Below are 12,490 nucleotides of genomic sequence, written 5' to 3'. Positions count from 1 at the left end.
GTTGGGTGTTTGTATTTTTTTAATCGGCTACTCCTCCCCTGAATTTACAAATTTAGAAAAGGGCATTGTTTACCCATCCATCATCCAAAAAAGAATCATCAAGGATATGAAATTCTACCTAATGAGAGACGGAAGAAATATTTTAGAGTGAATCTTCTAGGGGAACATAACAGGCTGTTGGTTAGGTCTAGAGGTTAAAATATCCAGCAACCCAGTAGAAACTACCTTGCAGGGGCACCTGAGTGGCAGGGTTGGTTAGGCATCAGAATTGGTTTTGGCTCAGGTCATGATCTCCTGGTCATGGGATTGAGCCCCATGTTGGGCTCCCGGCTCAGCAAGGAGTCTGTTTCAGATTTTCTCTCCCCCTGCCTCCCACCCACTCTCTCTCTCTCAAATACATAAAATCGAAAGAAAGAAAGAAGGAAGGAAGGAAGGAAGGAAGGAAGGAAGGAAGGAAGGAAGGAAAGAAAGAAAGAAAAAGAAAGGATGGAAATGAAGAGAAGAGAAGAGAAGAGAAGAGAAGAGAGAGAAGAGAAAAGAGAAAAATAAAGAAACTATCTTGCCCTGAAAAGAACATCTCCATTTAGAGCTGAGACTTTCTTTCAACTACATCATTCATGATAAGGATAAAGACTTCCCAGTCCATTGACTAACAAAGATAAGCATTTAAGTGGCCTAATTATGCCTGAACGGGCAAATCACCCTTACAAGAAAGCTACTGCTTTTTGCCAACATGGCAACAATCCAACTGTTCCTTTGTCTTCATAATGATTGGATTAACAAGGCAGGAAACACCTTTAAAATCAAGTTTGTGTACATCATGATTCATCGTAACTGTCTGAAATAGAAACCTTTTTCCCAACCCAGGGAGGAAAAGTCTCAGCCATTTGAACAGCTGACAGAATAGAATATGTTTCAGATGCATGATAAAAAAAAATGATATCTAAAGATTAATTTTTGATGAAGGATGATAATCTCCAAAAGTAAATAAATAAGTCTCCAAGCTACAAGCAAGACTAGAGAAATGGACAATGAGATTTTAACTGGGAACTTGTCTATCATTAACCAGTGGTCCCCTGCTGGTGGGTAAATCCTCTCTGACCAGCAGGGTGTCTCAGGAGGGGGCCACTAGCAGAGTGAAAGAGGAGGTGTGTCATTTCTAAGGTTAGAGATGCTAGATCAGCTCACTGGTGTCCAGTGGGGTTAGGGAAGGGAATCAAGATCTCAATTGAAGTGTAAACAGAGGCATCAAAAAAGTAATTTTAAATGTTAAGGTTACGAAAAAACTAATAAATATTATAGATCTTAGAGAGAAGTATGAGATTGTTGAATTTCCTTCAGGGTCTGCAACTTTCTTTCTCTTTAAAATAAACTCGGGAAGGACCATTTTTTTAAAATGAAGAATATTCCATTGTATGAATATCTTTTCTCTCATTTTTAATTTTTCATATGTTCAGATTTTCATGTTTTGACTTTAACATTAGGTAGTAGTTCAGAAAATGGAGGGAAAAATCGTCATATGGAAGTGAGAGAACCAATAAAAATCAAGGAAACTTGCATCAAATTATTTGGAAGCACTTTGATAATTCTCTTTTTAGTGGGTCATAGACAATATTCTCTCCATTGAGAGGAGTAGAAGTTTCCTGTTGGAAAACAGTGAACTGCAGAATAGCTTCCCCCCAAAACGTAGATCTTCATTGAGGCCTTAAGGGTATTGGGTTTAATGGGCGTTCCTACCCTTCTTCTAAAATAATTAGTTCACTGTTTCATGATGACATTCATAAAGCTGAAAGAAGTTTGGTGAACACTAATGTCATAAGATGCTTCTCAAAAAAAACAAAAAAAAAGTCATTTTCAAATAAATTTGAGGAAAGCTTCATTTTAATTCCCTTATTAGAGGATCAAAAGCACATCTTCATAGTAGAGACTAGCAGTAAACAGGAAAAAAAAAAAAAAAAAGCTTTGTTAAACATTGTTTCATACACCATTTCCCGCAACTCTTCAAGTGTAACACTCTTAGGAAAATTCTAGTTAGGAAAATGTTGAAACTCTCTTAACTTACTCATCTATTTGATGGGAAAACAAACACACCACCTTGGGCTCAGGCATAAGAAGGGAGTTTTTCAAGTTGCCCCATCAATTAGGACAACGGATCTGATCTAACTTCCAGCCAAGGTCTCTCTCCTCTAATGGATCCCGAGGACCCCCCTCATTCACAAAGCCTGCCTGGCTTTTTGTCATTGGTAAATGGTATCATGGAAGAAAAGAGGGCAATGTTTTCTCCTCTAGGAGACGTACATGCCACAAAGCTAATCTGCTGATTTATCTTCCAATATGGTACATGTCCTCTGGAAAGATATGCCTTGGTTCTGTTCCAGTGTCATCACAGGTTAAGTCAGTAAATGGGAAAGAATGACAGATGTCTTGTTGTCCTTGCCTTCAGTGTCACAGGAGGTGAACTCTAGAAGTTGATACATAACACCAGAGCCAATCCACCAAAGGTTTGCATGAGAGAACAGACTAGACTTCTGGCTTGTTTGAAGGGAACCCTAAGTGCCTAATGACTCCAACAGGTGCACCCTAATTCACCTGGTGAAGTATCATGCCTAATCAGATACTATCCAAGTCAAGGGTTATGTGAAACCAAAAGGACATACCCTAGCTAAGAAGTTTTGCTCAACTGAAATTAAATTAATGGACTAAATACAACTAAGTATTTTTCTTAAAGTTAAACTAAATTAAACATAATACCTTTTCAAAATGTATGTTGTTATTTAAAAATCCAAAGTAAAATGAATTATCTGGATTTTTACTATGTGAGAAAAGAAGGGGGTTCCTGTGACCCTACAGTCCAGTTCCATCTTTCACAAATAAAGAAGTTAAGACTCAGGTAAGATGATCACACAGCTGGTTAGGAAGGTATGACACAACCAATAGACTTAGAGCCCAGAATTCTTTTTCCCTGTAAATACTGCCTCCTGAGAGTCATTGAGAATAAAAATACACCCTTATAATAGGATCCATGTTAGTGATCTTGCATTTAATGTTACTGTCCTTCTAAAAAAATTTTAACTTTTTTGTTATAGTTGATATACAATATTATTATATGAGTTTCAGGTATACATCATGACTCAAAAATTACATACATCACAAAAATCTCATCAGACATATAGTTTCCATCCACCACATTATAAAGTTACCCCAATATTATTGACTATATCCCCTATGCTATAATTTTCATCTCCAGGACTTACTTATAACTGGAAGTTTGCACCTCTTAATCCTTTTCACCTATTTTTTGTCCCTCTTTTTTCCATTCCCACCCCCCCCCACCCTGATCCCTAGTATGTTCACTTTTTTCTTGGAACTAAACTTTCAGAAGTTCAAAATTAGTGAATATTTTTGAGAGAATCCCTGAGTTTGGAAACAAAACTTCTGGAGACTCACCTAATTATTACAAATGATGTTTAAAAACAGAATGTTGTGTTTGCCAAGAGGTTAAACAAAAAGTGGCATACAAGCAATTTTTCTGTTTATATTCAAGTTATTGTAGAATATAAGTATTAACTGAGGTGCTGGTGGTTTCTCCTTGGGAACCGGAAGAGAGAAGCTTCCTGGAGCAGGCCCAGAAAGGTGCAAATATCCCTCCCATTATCACCTTCTTTTCCCTAGTCTGCCTTTAGACCTCATGCATTCATCACAGACATCAGCCAGCAGAAGTATAGCTCTGTTCCTTGCTCATGTGCAGTCCCACCCACCCAGCCTATAATCTATGGAATCACCCCTAACAGATTGATTCCTGGTTGTGGTTGACCAGGAAATGAATGGGACTGGATCCTGGCTGCAAATTCAGCACAATTTATCATCTGGGGTCTCTGCAGAAATGTCTTACCCCATCAGTGTTTTTCAAGACAGAATTCTCCTTATTTCCTGATGACCGAGGTCCTCCCTTCTGTCCCACCAGGAATTGAATAGACAATGATGAAATTTTGCCAATAGGATTTAGGGTTCCTGATACTTTTATGGGCTGGGCATCTTGGGGCCTGTGCTCAGGAGTGTCTGGGACTCTCACTATTGGTGTTTTCCCTTGCATGTCCCCCTGGGAGGCCAAGCTGTGGGTCTCCCAGAACAGACCTAGCCTCAAGTAGTTACAGGAAATTCTCAACATAAAAATCATGTTCTACTATAATCTATGAGATCTGAAAAATATTTTGATCTGCTGGGATCTATATAAAAACAACACATTTCTAGAAATCCTATTCCCAGGTTGAGATGCTGGGAAGAAATCAGAATTCATGTCTTCATCACCCTCTGTCATGAATTCAAAAGGGGAAAAGCTGCTTTCTTAACCTACTAAGGGAAAGAGAGAAGTCTTTAAGCTACATCAATAATATTTTGAGGGGCTCATGAAGTTTTATTTTTGGAATGTGATTGTAAATGGAAGGCATCATGATAAGTAGTGATGACAACATCAAGAAGGCGATAGTCAGGTTAATGGTCTTCAGTCACTGTCCTTTCTTCCTTCAAACCCACCATAAAGAAAGGATAAAATACATTAATTCACACTGGGGAGTAAGTGATTGGTAAGACTTATTAACCCTCTCCGAAGTATCTGGGATAGTTGTTAATTATTACTGCTGGTATGGGTCTCTCCAGGTAACATTTTAACTAAACTTTAAGCCAAACTTGGAACCAAGCAGAGCTGAGATCCAGTCCAGTTTTGCAATTGACTTTTTGTGCAAAACTAAGGAATGAGAAGGATAAATTATATTTTCATGATTATATTCAAAAAGAGCATTTGCCCACCAAAATATCTGTCAGATTGAACAACTGTGGAATCATAGAGTGATCAATCACAGTCTGGGGGACTAGACTATAAAATGAATCATGAGTTATGGCAATGGTATGATTTAAAACAGAGAAAATAATTTCTAATTCTTTTAGAATAATTTTATTACTCAGAGAATATAATGTTTGGATCTCCAGATAAAGTCTTTCCCACAGTAGCTCTGGGTGTTTGATTTTTATTTTAGCATAAAACTGTTGGGCCTCTTTAGGTTCTAAGGGATTCCCTGTATACAGGGAATGTGGCATTGGAATGTTGAGGTCATTCATTGTTTCAATCTCAACAGATTTCCCATAGATAGAGAAAGAGGATTGCTCCTTAGAAATACAACTTCCTAGTGGCCACATAGCCCTAGACAAATGACAGCAGGGTGGGAGACTCTGCTCCCTTGACTCTAAGGCATTGAGGGGCCCAGAGAGCAGAACCCACACTATTAGACCTGCAGGCCATTTGATGGATCCATGAATATGGAGGCAAGACGGCGCTATGGAGGAAGACAGCCTTGGAGTTTAGAGGTGGTGAACTCTGTTTCTTAGGTGAGGACTGGAGAGGTAAAAGAGCCCGGGAGCCTGAAAGTGAGAAGCAAGAGGCAATTCCAGAAAACTGCATTTTGCAAACCTGTCTTCTTGTTTCGAATGTTTCCCCTGTATGTCCCTGTTTGTTTCATTTGAGAATGAATGGTCCATCTGAAAATTGACTTTCCTCCATTGTGATAAATGGAACAAAAAGGATGATACTCATCTCCGACTATAGTTCTAAGTCATGTCGACCACTTCAAGGAGGCCAGCCAGAGAAGGGACACAGTAGCAGATCTAAGGGCCTCCTAAAGAGAAGTTCAAAACTCGACAAACAGCTGGGAAAGAGATTTCATCTCTGAAATGTCCTTAGCAGGATGTCTTGGCTAAGGATCACCAATACTAGGCAGAACCTGGGTGTGAAGTCTGGCCCCTAGAGATTGGCACTTGATCTGTGCCATTCTCTACAGAGAAAAATGGAGATCGCACTTGGAGACCTTATCTATTTTGGGCCAGAGAGACTTCTCCAGCCTTCCCCAGGAAGGACCTGGGGAACCACTCTTGATGCCCCAGAGCTCTCTTACCTCTTAATTGCCTGTATCCTAGGAACAAATTAACACAGCTGAATACTGGGTGAGACTTTCTGATTGGTGTGAATCTGATGTGACAGTCCCATCCTCTGTGTCAGCTCAAAGAACATGGGCATTATTGGGCCCCTATAATGTGCAAAGTTTGGATTTCATTTTGGCTATATCCTGAGGGCAGAGGCCTAGGCTGGCATCTGGGCCATTCTATGAGAGATGTAGATTCTAGAACTGAGTGGGAACATGAGAAAAGGTACATTTTAGGATGATGACTCTAAGAGTTTTCCTTCAATGGAGAATTACTTGTTCCATCTGTTCTTTCAAAGGAAGCTGGAAAATCACTATCACTCTTATTAGACCCTAAGTCAGCTCCTGCCATGAGCTGTGCAGGGAACTCTTTCAGGAGCCACCAATAGAAATGCACCAAGTGTCATCACCAGAGACACCTGGTGTTTAGGAGAGGTGCACTGGAATGGAAGCCCTACAGCAGTGAAAATAAGGGAAAAGTTGACCATTTTCCCCCAGGGAAATCTCTACATACATGAACTCTGAAATTCCAAATTGCAATGGCTATCATTTTTTAAATTGAGTTTTAAAGTACCTCCCACCCATAGCAGAAAAAGCCTACAGATATGTTCTCTCTCTATATCTTTCCAGCTCACCTTACAGCCTCTCCAGCTTATTGGTATTTCTGAATCAAAATCTGAGGTGTCTTGTATTGAATCAAACATCACTTACAAAGGACTCCAAGCTCCAATTAATCATCCCTGCCCCACCAAGCCCACATTAATTCTAGTCTCGACAAGCTATTTTTCTCCTGTCTTCAAATAATCTAAATCAGATCATGACCACCAGTGACATTTGTAGGGTCCAGGGAGAAAGGAGAAAACTGGAGGGGAACCAGTGGCTGGTATAGAAGTCGTTCTCCTGAGATCAAAGAAATTAGAAATCTACACAGAATTAAATTCCCAAAGAAATCAAAGGAAGGCTGATGAATACCTTCTGTTTAGATGAATCTCTTCCCCAATAAATTGAAAAATGCATTTTCTTTAACTTGATCCCAATAGGGAGACACCGCTGAGGCCACTTTCAACAGATAGAAATACTCTACCTGCCTCGAGGATATACTACAGCACAAATAGCTACTGTTTCTCATGTGTCCTATTAATGTTTTCTGTACACTAAAGTCCTATGCAATTATGCGGTATATTTCCTTCTAGGAGCTTAAGGCCCTTTATAAAGAGCTTAATGCCTTGGAAAGTGATTTTCTGGTCTCCTCCATAAAGTTCAGGTCTTGAAAGAGCCTAATCTAAACTGGCCTGTTCTTATTCTCTCTTGGATCAGATGTCTCTTGGGCCACAATCTTTTGGCCCCCTTTTCTCCAGCTGTTGCTGGAAACTAGCACGCTGTCAATGTCCCTGGACAGACCCTGCCTCCACTATACTGAAAACCTTTTGCTTTCTACCATGGGCTTGTCTGACCGTGGTGAGAGAGGCCTGGGTGCAGGAGCAATCTTAAGGTAGAAGGGAGTTAACCCCTCAGGTTGGTTTTTTTTTCCCCAATTTTTATTTATTTGTTTAATTTATTTTCAGTGTTCCAGAATATTCCTTTTATGCACCACACCCAGTGCTCCATGCAATACGTGCCCTCCTTAATAATACCCACCACCAGGCTCACCCATCCTCCACCCCCTCCCCTCCAAAACCCTCAAATTGATTTTCAGAGTCCACAGTCTCTCATGGTTTGTCTCCCCTCCAATCTCCCCCAGCTCCCTTCTCCTCAGGGTTTATCACTAGGGATGTGAGACGACGGATAAATGAGCTGTCCGGAGAGCAGACCTCTGGTTCTCAAATGTGAATGTGCACAGTCACCTGAAGAGCTCGTTAGTATAATATCCTGGGCCCCTCCCCTCCAGACATTCTGATTCAGAAACCAGGGAGGGGGGCATAAATTTGTATAAGTAACACAGTCATGGGGACACCAAAGTAATCAGCTCAAGGGCCGCACATACAGAATAATTCAGCATGTGTTCTATGCAGTTCCTCAGAGGCTCCCAGCGAATCAAGCCCAGGTGCCCACAGAAACGACCCATGTTTGTTTATTGTTGCGTTTGCATTGCCTTCCCCCCTTCAGTGCACTCTCCCCAGCACCTCACTCCTTCCTGGGATCGCTTCCCAAATATACTTCCTAAAACATCCTTGCCTCAGGCTCAACTTTCAGAGGAGACCCCTCAGAGGCACGGCCCCTTAACACTCACTTGTCCTCAGCACTCAGTAGACTCAGGCCTTGTTCCCTAAACAATGTAGTCAGGAATCCAGTCTTCCTGTTGCAGCAATAAAATGTGACCACAACTAACAACTCGATTCAGGTCTTCAAGCCAGTAGGGCTTTTCTGAGATCAGGTATTTAATGAGAGTTTGTGTTCTTGTTGTTTTATGCATTTAAATTAAAAAAAAAAGAGTTGGTTTTCTATTTTTTTTTCCTGAATTTATGTTGTCCATAAGTTTACCACGGCCTCTCAGAATTTTCCAGACACCCTCCCCACCACAGCAGAGAGGAACATAGAGCTTTGGGTGTTTTAATATTGACACGTCAGGTGCCTACCCAGCAGCTATCCCTCTCTTCTGACTTATAGTGTCTGTGTTCCTGCAGTGTGCCCAGCCCCAGTGCACCAACCACGACTGACTGATCCAGGCATGGCTGTAGGGTAGTGACCCATTGCCTAATGCTCATCTTCCCAGCCTCCCTGTTGTATGTACGTAGGACACCTAACTCTGGCCAATAAGAAACTAAAAGAATTAGAATGATAGAAATAAAAGGGTGTTTGAGAGCACTTCTGAGAAGTAATTTTATCTCCATTGAAAGGAGGAGCATCATACAAGGACCACTTCCTATCGCCTCCCTGGATGCCCCCTCTGCTCCTTACCTTTCCGGGCAGGCATAGTGCCTGAAGCAATGAGAGCCCTCTTGCAACCATGATGTTGCAAGCACAGGTATGAAGAGCCAACCTGCTAAGGATGGCAGATCTGCTTAGTAAGCCACAGATTGCCTGACTCTAGACCTTCTACCAGGTAACCGATGTTGCTATTGCTGGAGTCACCACTAGTCACATTCTGTTTATTTTATTTTATTATTTTATTTATTTTAATTTTTTAAGTAGGTTCTATGCCCAGCATGGAGCCCAATGCAGGGTTTGAACTCATGACCCTGAGCTGAAATCAAGAGTCAAACACTTAACTGGGTGACTGAGCTACCCGGGCACCCCCAAGATCTGTTATTTGCATTCAGAAGTATTCCTGGCTTACACATGGTGAAGGACTTGTATCCGGAATATATAAAGGACCCTCCAAATCAATAATAATAAGACAAACAACTCAATACAAAGTAGGCAAAAGATTTTAGCAGGCATTTCACAGAAGAAGCGATACAAATGACCATTAAACCTATGAAAAGGTGCTCAGTATTACCACTAACCAGGGGATTGCAAATTAAAACCACATAAGACACTGCTCCATATCCATCAGAATGGCTAAAATCCTAGACTGACAATGTAAGTGCTGACAAGGAGGGGGAGTAAGTGGAACCCTCTTACTTTGCTTGTGGGAGTGTAAAATGGTGCAGCCACTTTGGAGGACCAATGGCTGCTTCTAACAAAGCTGAGGTCTGCCTAGCATGCAGAACAATTTTAACCAGACCACAGCCCTTCGATCAAAACCACCCACAGCTTAGCACTGACTCCACTTAGGACTGGCCGGGAGAAGCTCTACTTCTCCAGGAGAACCAGACTTTTCTAACCCCAAGTCCTAGCCATTCAGGTAGGGCTGTCTCCCCAGGTTGTGTCCTTTATTTTTAGCATTTCACGCATGATACCCGCAAATGAATTCAAAGACAGAGATAGTTCTTATGGAACTTAACTATTTTTTTTTTTATGTTTTGAGGATCTACTTTTATTTGATCAACAATGAAAAAGTATGTTTAAAATACAAAGTTCTGATTTCTGCAGGTGAAAAAAATGATATTAAAGTTGATAATTTAAGAAATAGTGGGAGAAATAAAAACTTCTTGGAATTATGGCAGCAGCCACCAGAAGAAACAGAAAACAGGGAGGGGAGTGTCTAAAGGTGAGGTGGCAGGCTTTTAAGCCGAAAGAGGCTGCATATTCTCCAAGACGACAGGGCTTACAGGGCTGTACGTATGCCCTACAGAAGGGCTTTAAATGCCTTCATGACCAAAGTAATCCATATTAAAAAAGTGAAAGCCAAATACATAAAACAAGAACCACACGAATGACAATTATATATGTAAGTTGGGTCTCAATAAACTGAAAGCACTTTTTATACTCCCCACCATACCTTTAACACAACTTTTAGGTTATCCTCAAGTAGGAAAGTAGTGACATTCAAATGAGTTAAGGTATAAGTAAAAAGGACCACAAACTTTATTAAAAGTCAGTAAAGGTAACATATAGTATGTACAGATGGCACATGGTGCCAATTTTATTTGCAGTTATTATAGTACTCCAACTCATGTTTACAAGTTACACCTTTGCCACAGCCTTGGCTAAATCTTGAACTAGTGCAGAATTTAGCTGTGCCAGCGTGCTGATCTTCGCATGCTTAGATGTAGCATACTTGTTCTTGACGGTCATGTGCTTTGTAAGCCCACGATTCACCATGACTATATTCTTAGCCAGGTGTTGCATAACACTTAGAAGGGATTCTTCAGTGTATGATAGATAATGCTGTAGAGTTGGTGTCCACTCACCGTTATGAAGAATTTTCAGTGCTAAGCAAAAGGCTCCTGCTGCAATCTGAGAAGGAGGAAAGTGCACCATATCGTAGTCCACCATAGTTAGTTCCATCAGGTATTTGGCCAAAGTATGTTGCTCAACATCAACCTCTCCGATCTTAGATGCTCTCCGAAGGAAATGCGGGGGTAGAGGGCGGCCCAGACCAAAATTTAAAGATCTCAGAATCTTCACTTCCATCTGTCTGATTTGGTGCTTAGCGTAAGTGTTGTCAGTCACAAAGGCAAAGTCACCGGTCTCTGGAGGGTACATTTCTTCATATTTGCTTGCAATAAACATGGCAGTGACGCCAACCAGCTGCAGCAGCTTCTTGGGCACACAATTATTCTGCATGAACCGATCAATAATGGAAACAGTCATGTACATGGTCTCCCGAAGTAACCTGAACTTCATCTGAACCTGAACTAGCCAGTCAATAAGGATAGCTCTCATGTTTCCAGTGACTTCACGACCCAGTAGGTATTTTGGTCTGATGGCTTGCTCTTCCTCAAGTTGTCTCAGATAAGCATAAATATCTTTCACATATTCACTACAAAGGTTTGGATCAGCTCCATCTTCGGCATCCACATCATTCACTGCAAGAATTACATCAGAGAATGCCTGACCCAGATATTCTTCTGCAGGGGCACATCCAGATGTTTCCATTGGGCTTGGAGAGGGAGTATCAACCAAAATAGGCTCAGGCAAAAGTTTTTCTTCTTTAACGGGCTCCGGTTCTGGCTCAGGTTCTGGCACAGGCTCGGGTGCCTTCTCCAGAGGTTTAGGTAGTTTTTTAGCAATAACTTTTCCAGGCACCAAAGTTTTTGCTTCCTTTTTCAGAGGCAATTTGGCCTGTGGTTGTTCGCTGACTTTGTTACCAATGTCTCCGAGGGCTGTTCTCGGCCTCAGCCCGGGCTTGGAGGCCGCAGTCGTGGCCAGAGGCACGCGCTTTGCGCCTGCCATGCTGATCTTCGCCTTATTTTCCACATTAACTTTTGCGTTCCTGGTGACCCGGAGTGCCATGGCTTCTTCTTCACCAGGCAGCAGCTCAGTGGGGAGAAGCAGAGCACGGGAGTCACCAACCAGCTGGGGACCTGAACCCCGCACAGCTCAACAGCCGTTCCTCCGCGGCACGCCGGCACTTAACTATTTTTTAATCCAAAATTGGTTACTTAGCCTGGCAGGGACAGACATAGCTATGCAGATAGCGAGTAAAAGTCTTTTATATCTCAACTTCTTTTGATAATCTAGGACTAGGATAAGCACCTAGATTGTTTTAAAGCCTCATTACTCCTTACTAAATATATATGCATTTGATAGATTATAAATAAATATCTGTTGATTTCAATTGATTTTACAGTTAAGGCCTTGGAGAATTAATACTAAGATTCATAGATAGCTCTCGCCTACACATACACACACACGCCATCATTTTGGCCCCTCCATGTTAAAGCAGAAAGCACAAGCCAAAAAGGGCAGGAGTGATCCACCAGAGGGAAAATGTTTGATGCTACTGGAGCAAGTGGGCGTAATCAAAGAAGCAATAGCTTCGAATTGGGGTAAGGGGGTGGGATCCAGTGCACATGTGAAGGGTCTGGACTAAGCATATAGACAGTCCACTATAAATGGAAAGAGGGTTAAGTAAATGGGTAAACTGTGAGTAGGCTAGTATATTTGCTGGTGGGAGCATGAGGAGGTTCCCAGGCATAAACTGGGGCTGTCCTAGGCAACATGGGATGTATGGTCATCCTACTTAGAGC

The 12,490-nt window shown here is 41.5% G+C and overlaps 1 protein-coding gene and 1 pseudogene across 3 annotated transcripts in view; both read right to left on the bottom strand.

Annotated features, from left to right (window-relative positions):
- LOC111142449 overlaps positions 1 to 12,490 on the bottom strand; it is a 66,083-nt pseudogene that overhangs the window by 21,525 nt on the left and 32,068 nt on the right.
- Positions 10,361 to 12,490, bottom strand: part of LOC111142448 (G2/mitotic-specific cyclin-B1-like) — a 34,224-nt gene continuing 32,094 nt past the window's right edge. Inside the window, exons 2-3 of one of the 3 annotated variants that reach the window (XM_022495600.1) lie at positions 10,702 to 11,907; positions 10,361 to 10,590 (exon numbers count right to left, since the gene is read on the bottom strand). In XM_022495600.1, the coding sequence (XP_022351308.1) occupies positions 10,482 to 10,590; positions 10,702 to 11,753 (1,161 nt within the window). In that variant the 5' untranslated portion in view covers positions 11,754 to 11,907 and the 3' untranslated portion in view covers positions 10,361 to 10,481. Of the gene's footprint in view, positions 11,908 to 12,490 lie in introns of all 3 variants that reach the window. The other 2 variants (XM_022495598.1, XM_022495597.1) reach the window with 2 other exon arrangements.

Source organism: Enhydra lutris, unplaced genomic scaffold (assembly GCF_002288905.1).
Source record: "Enhydra lutris kenyoni isolate GAN:26980312 unplaced genomic scaffold, ASM228890v2 scaffoldscaffold8, whole genome shotgun sequence".
Lineage (NCBI taxonomy): Eukaryota > Metazoa > Chordata > Mammalia > Carnivora > Mustelidae > Enhydra > Enhydra lutris.
The sequence above is the reverse complement of the archived record's forward strand: the minus strand, read 5'-3'. Positions and strand labels throughout refer to the sequence as shown.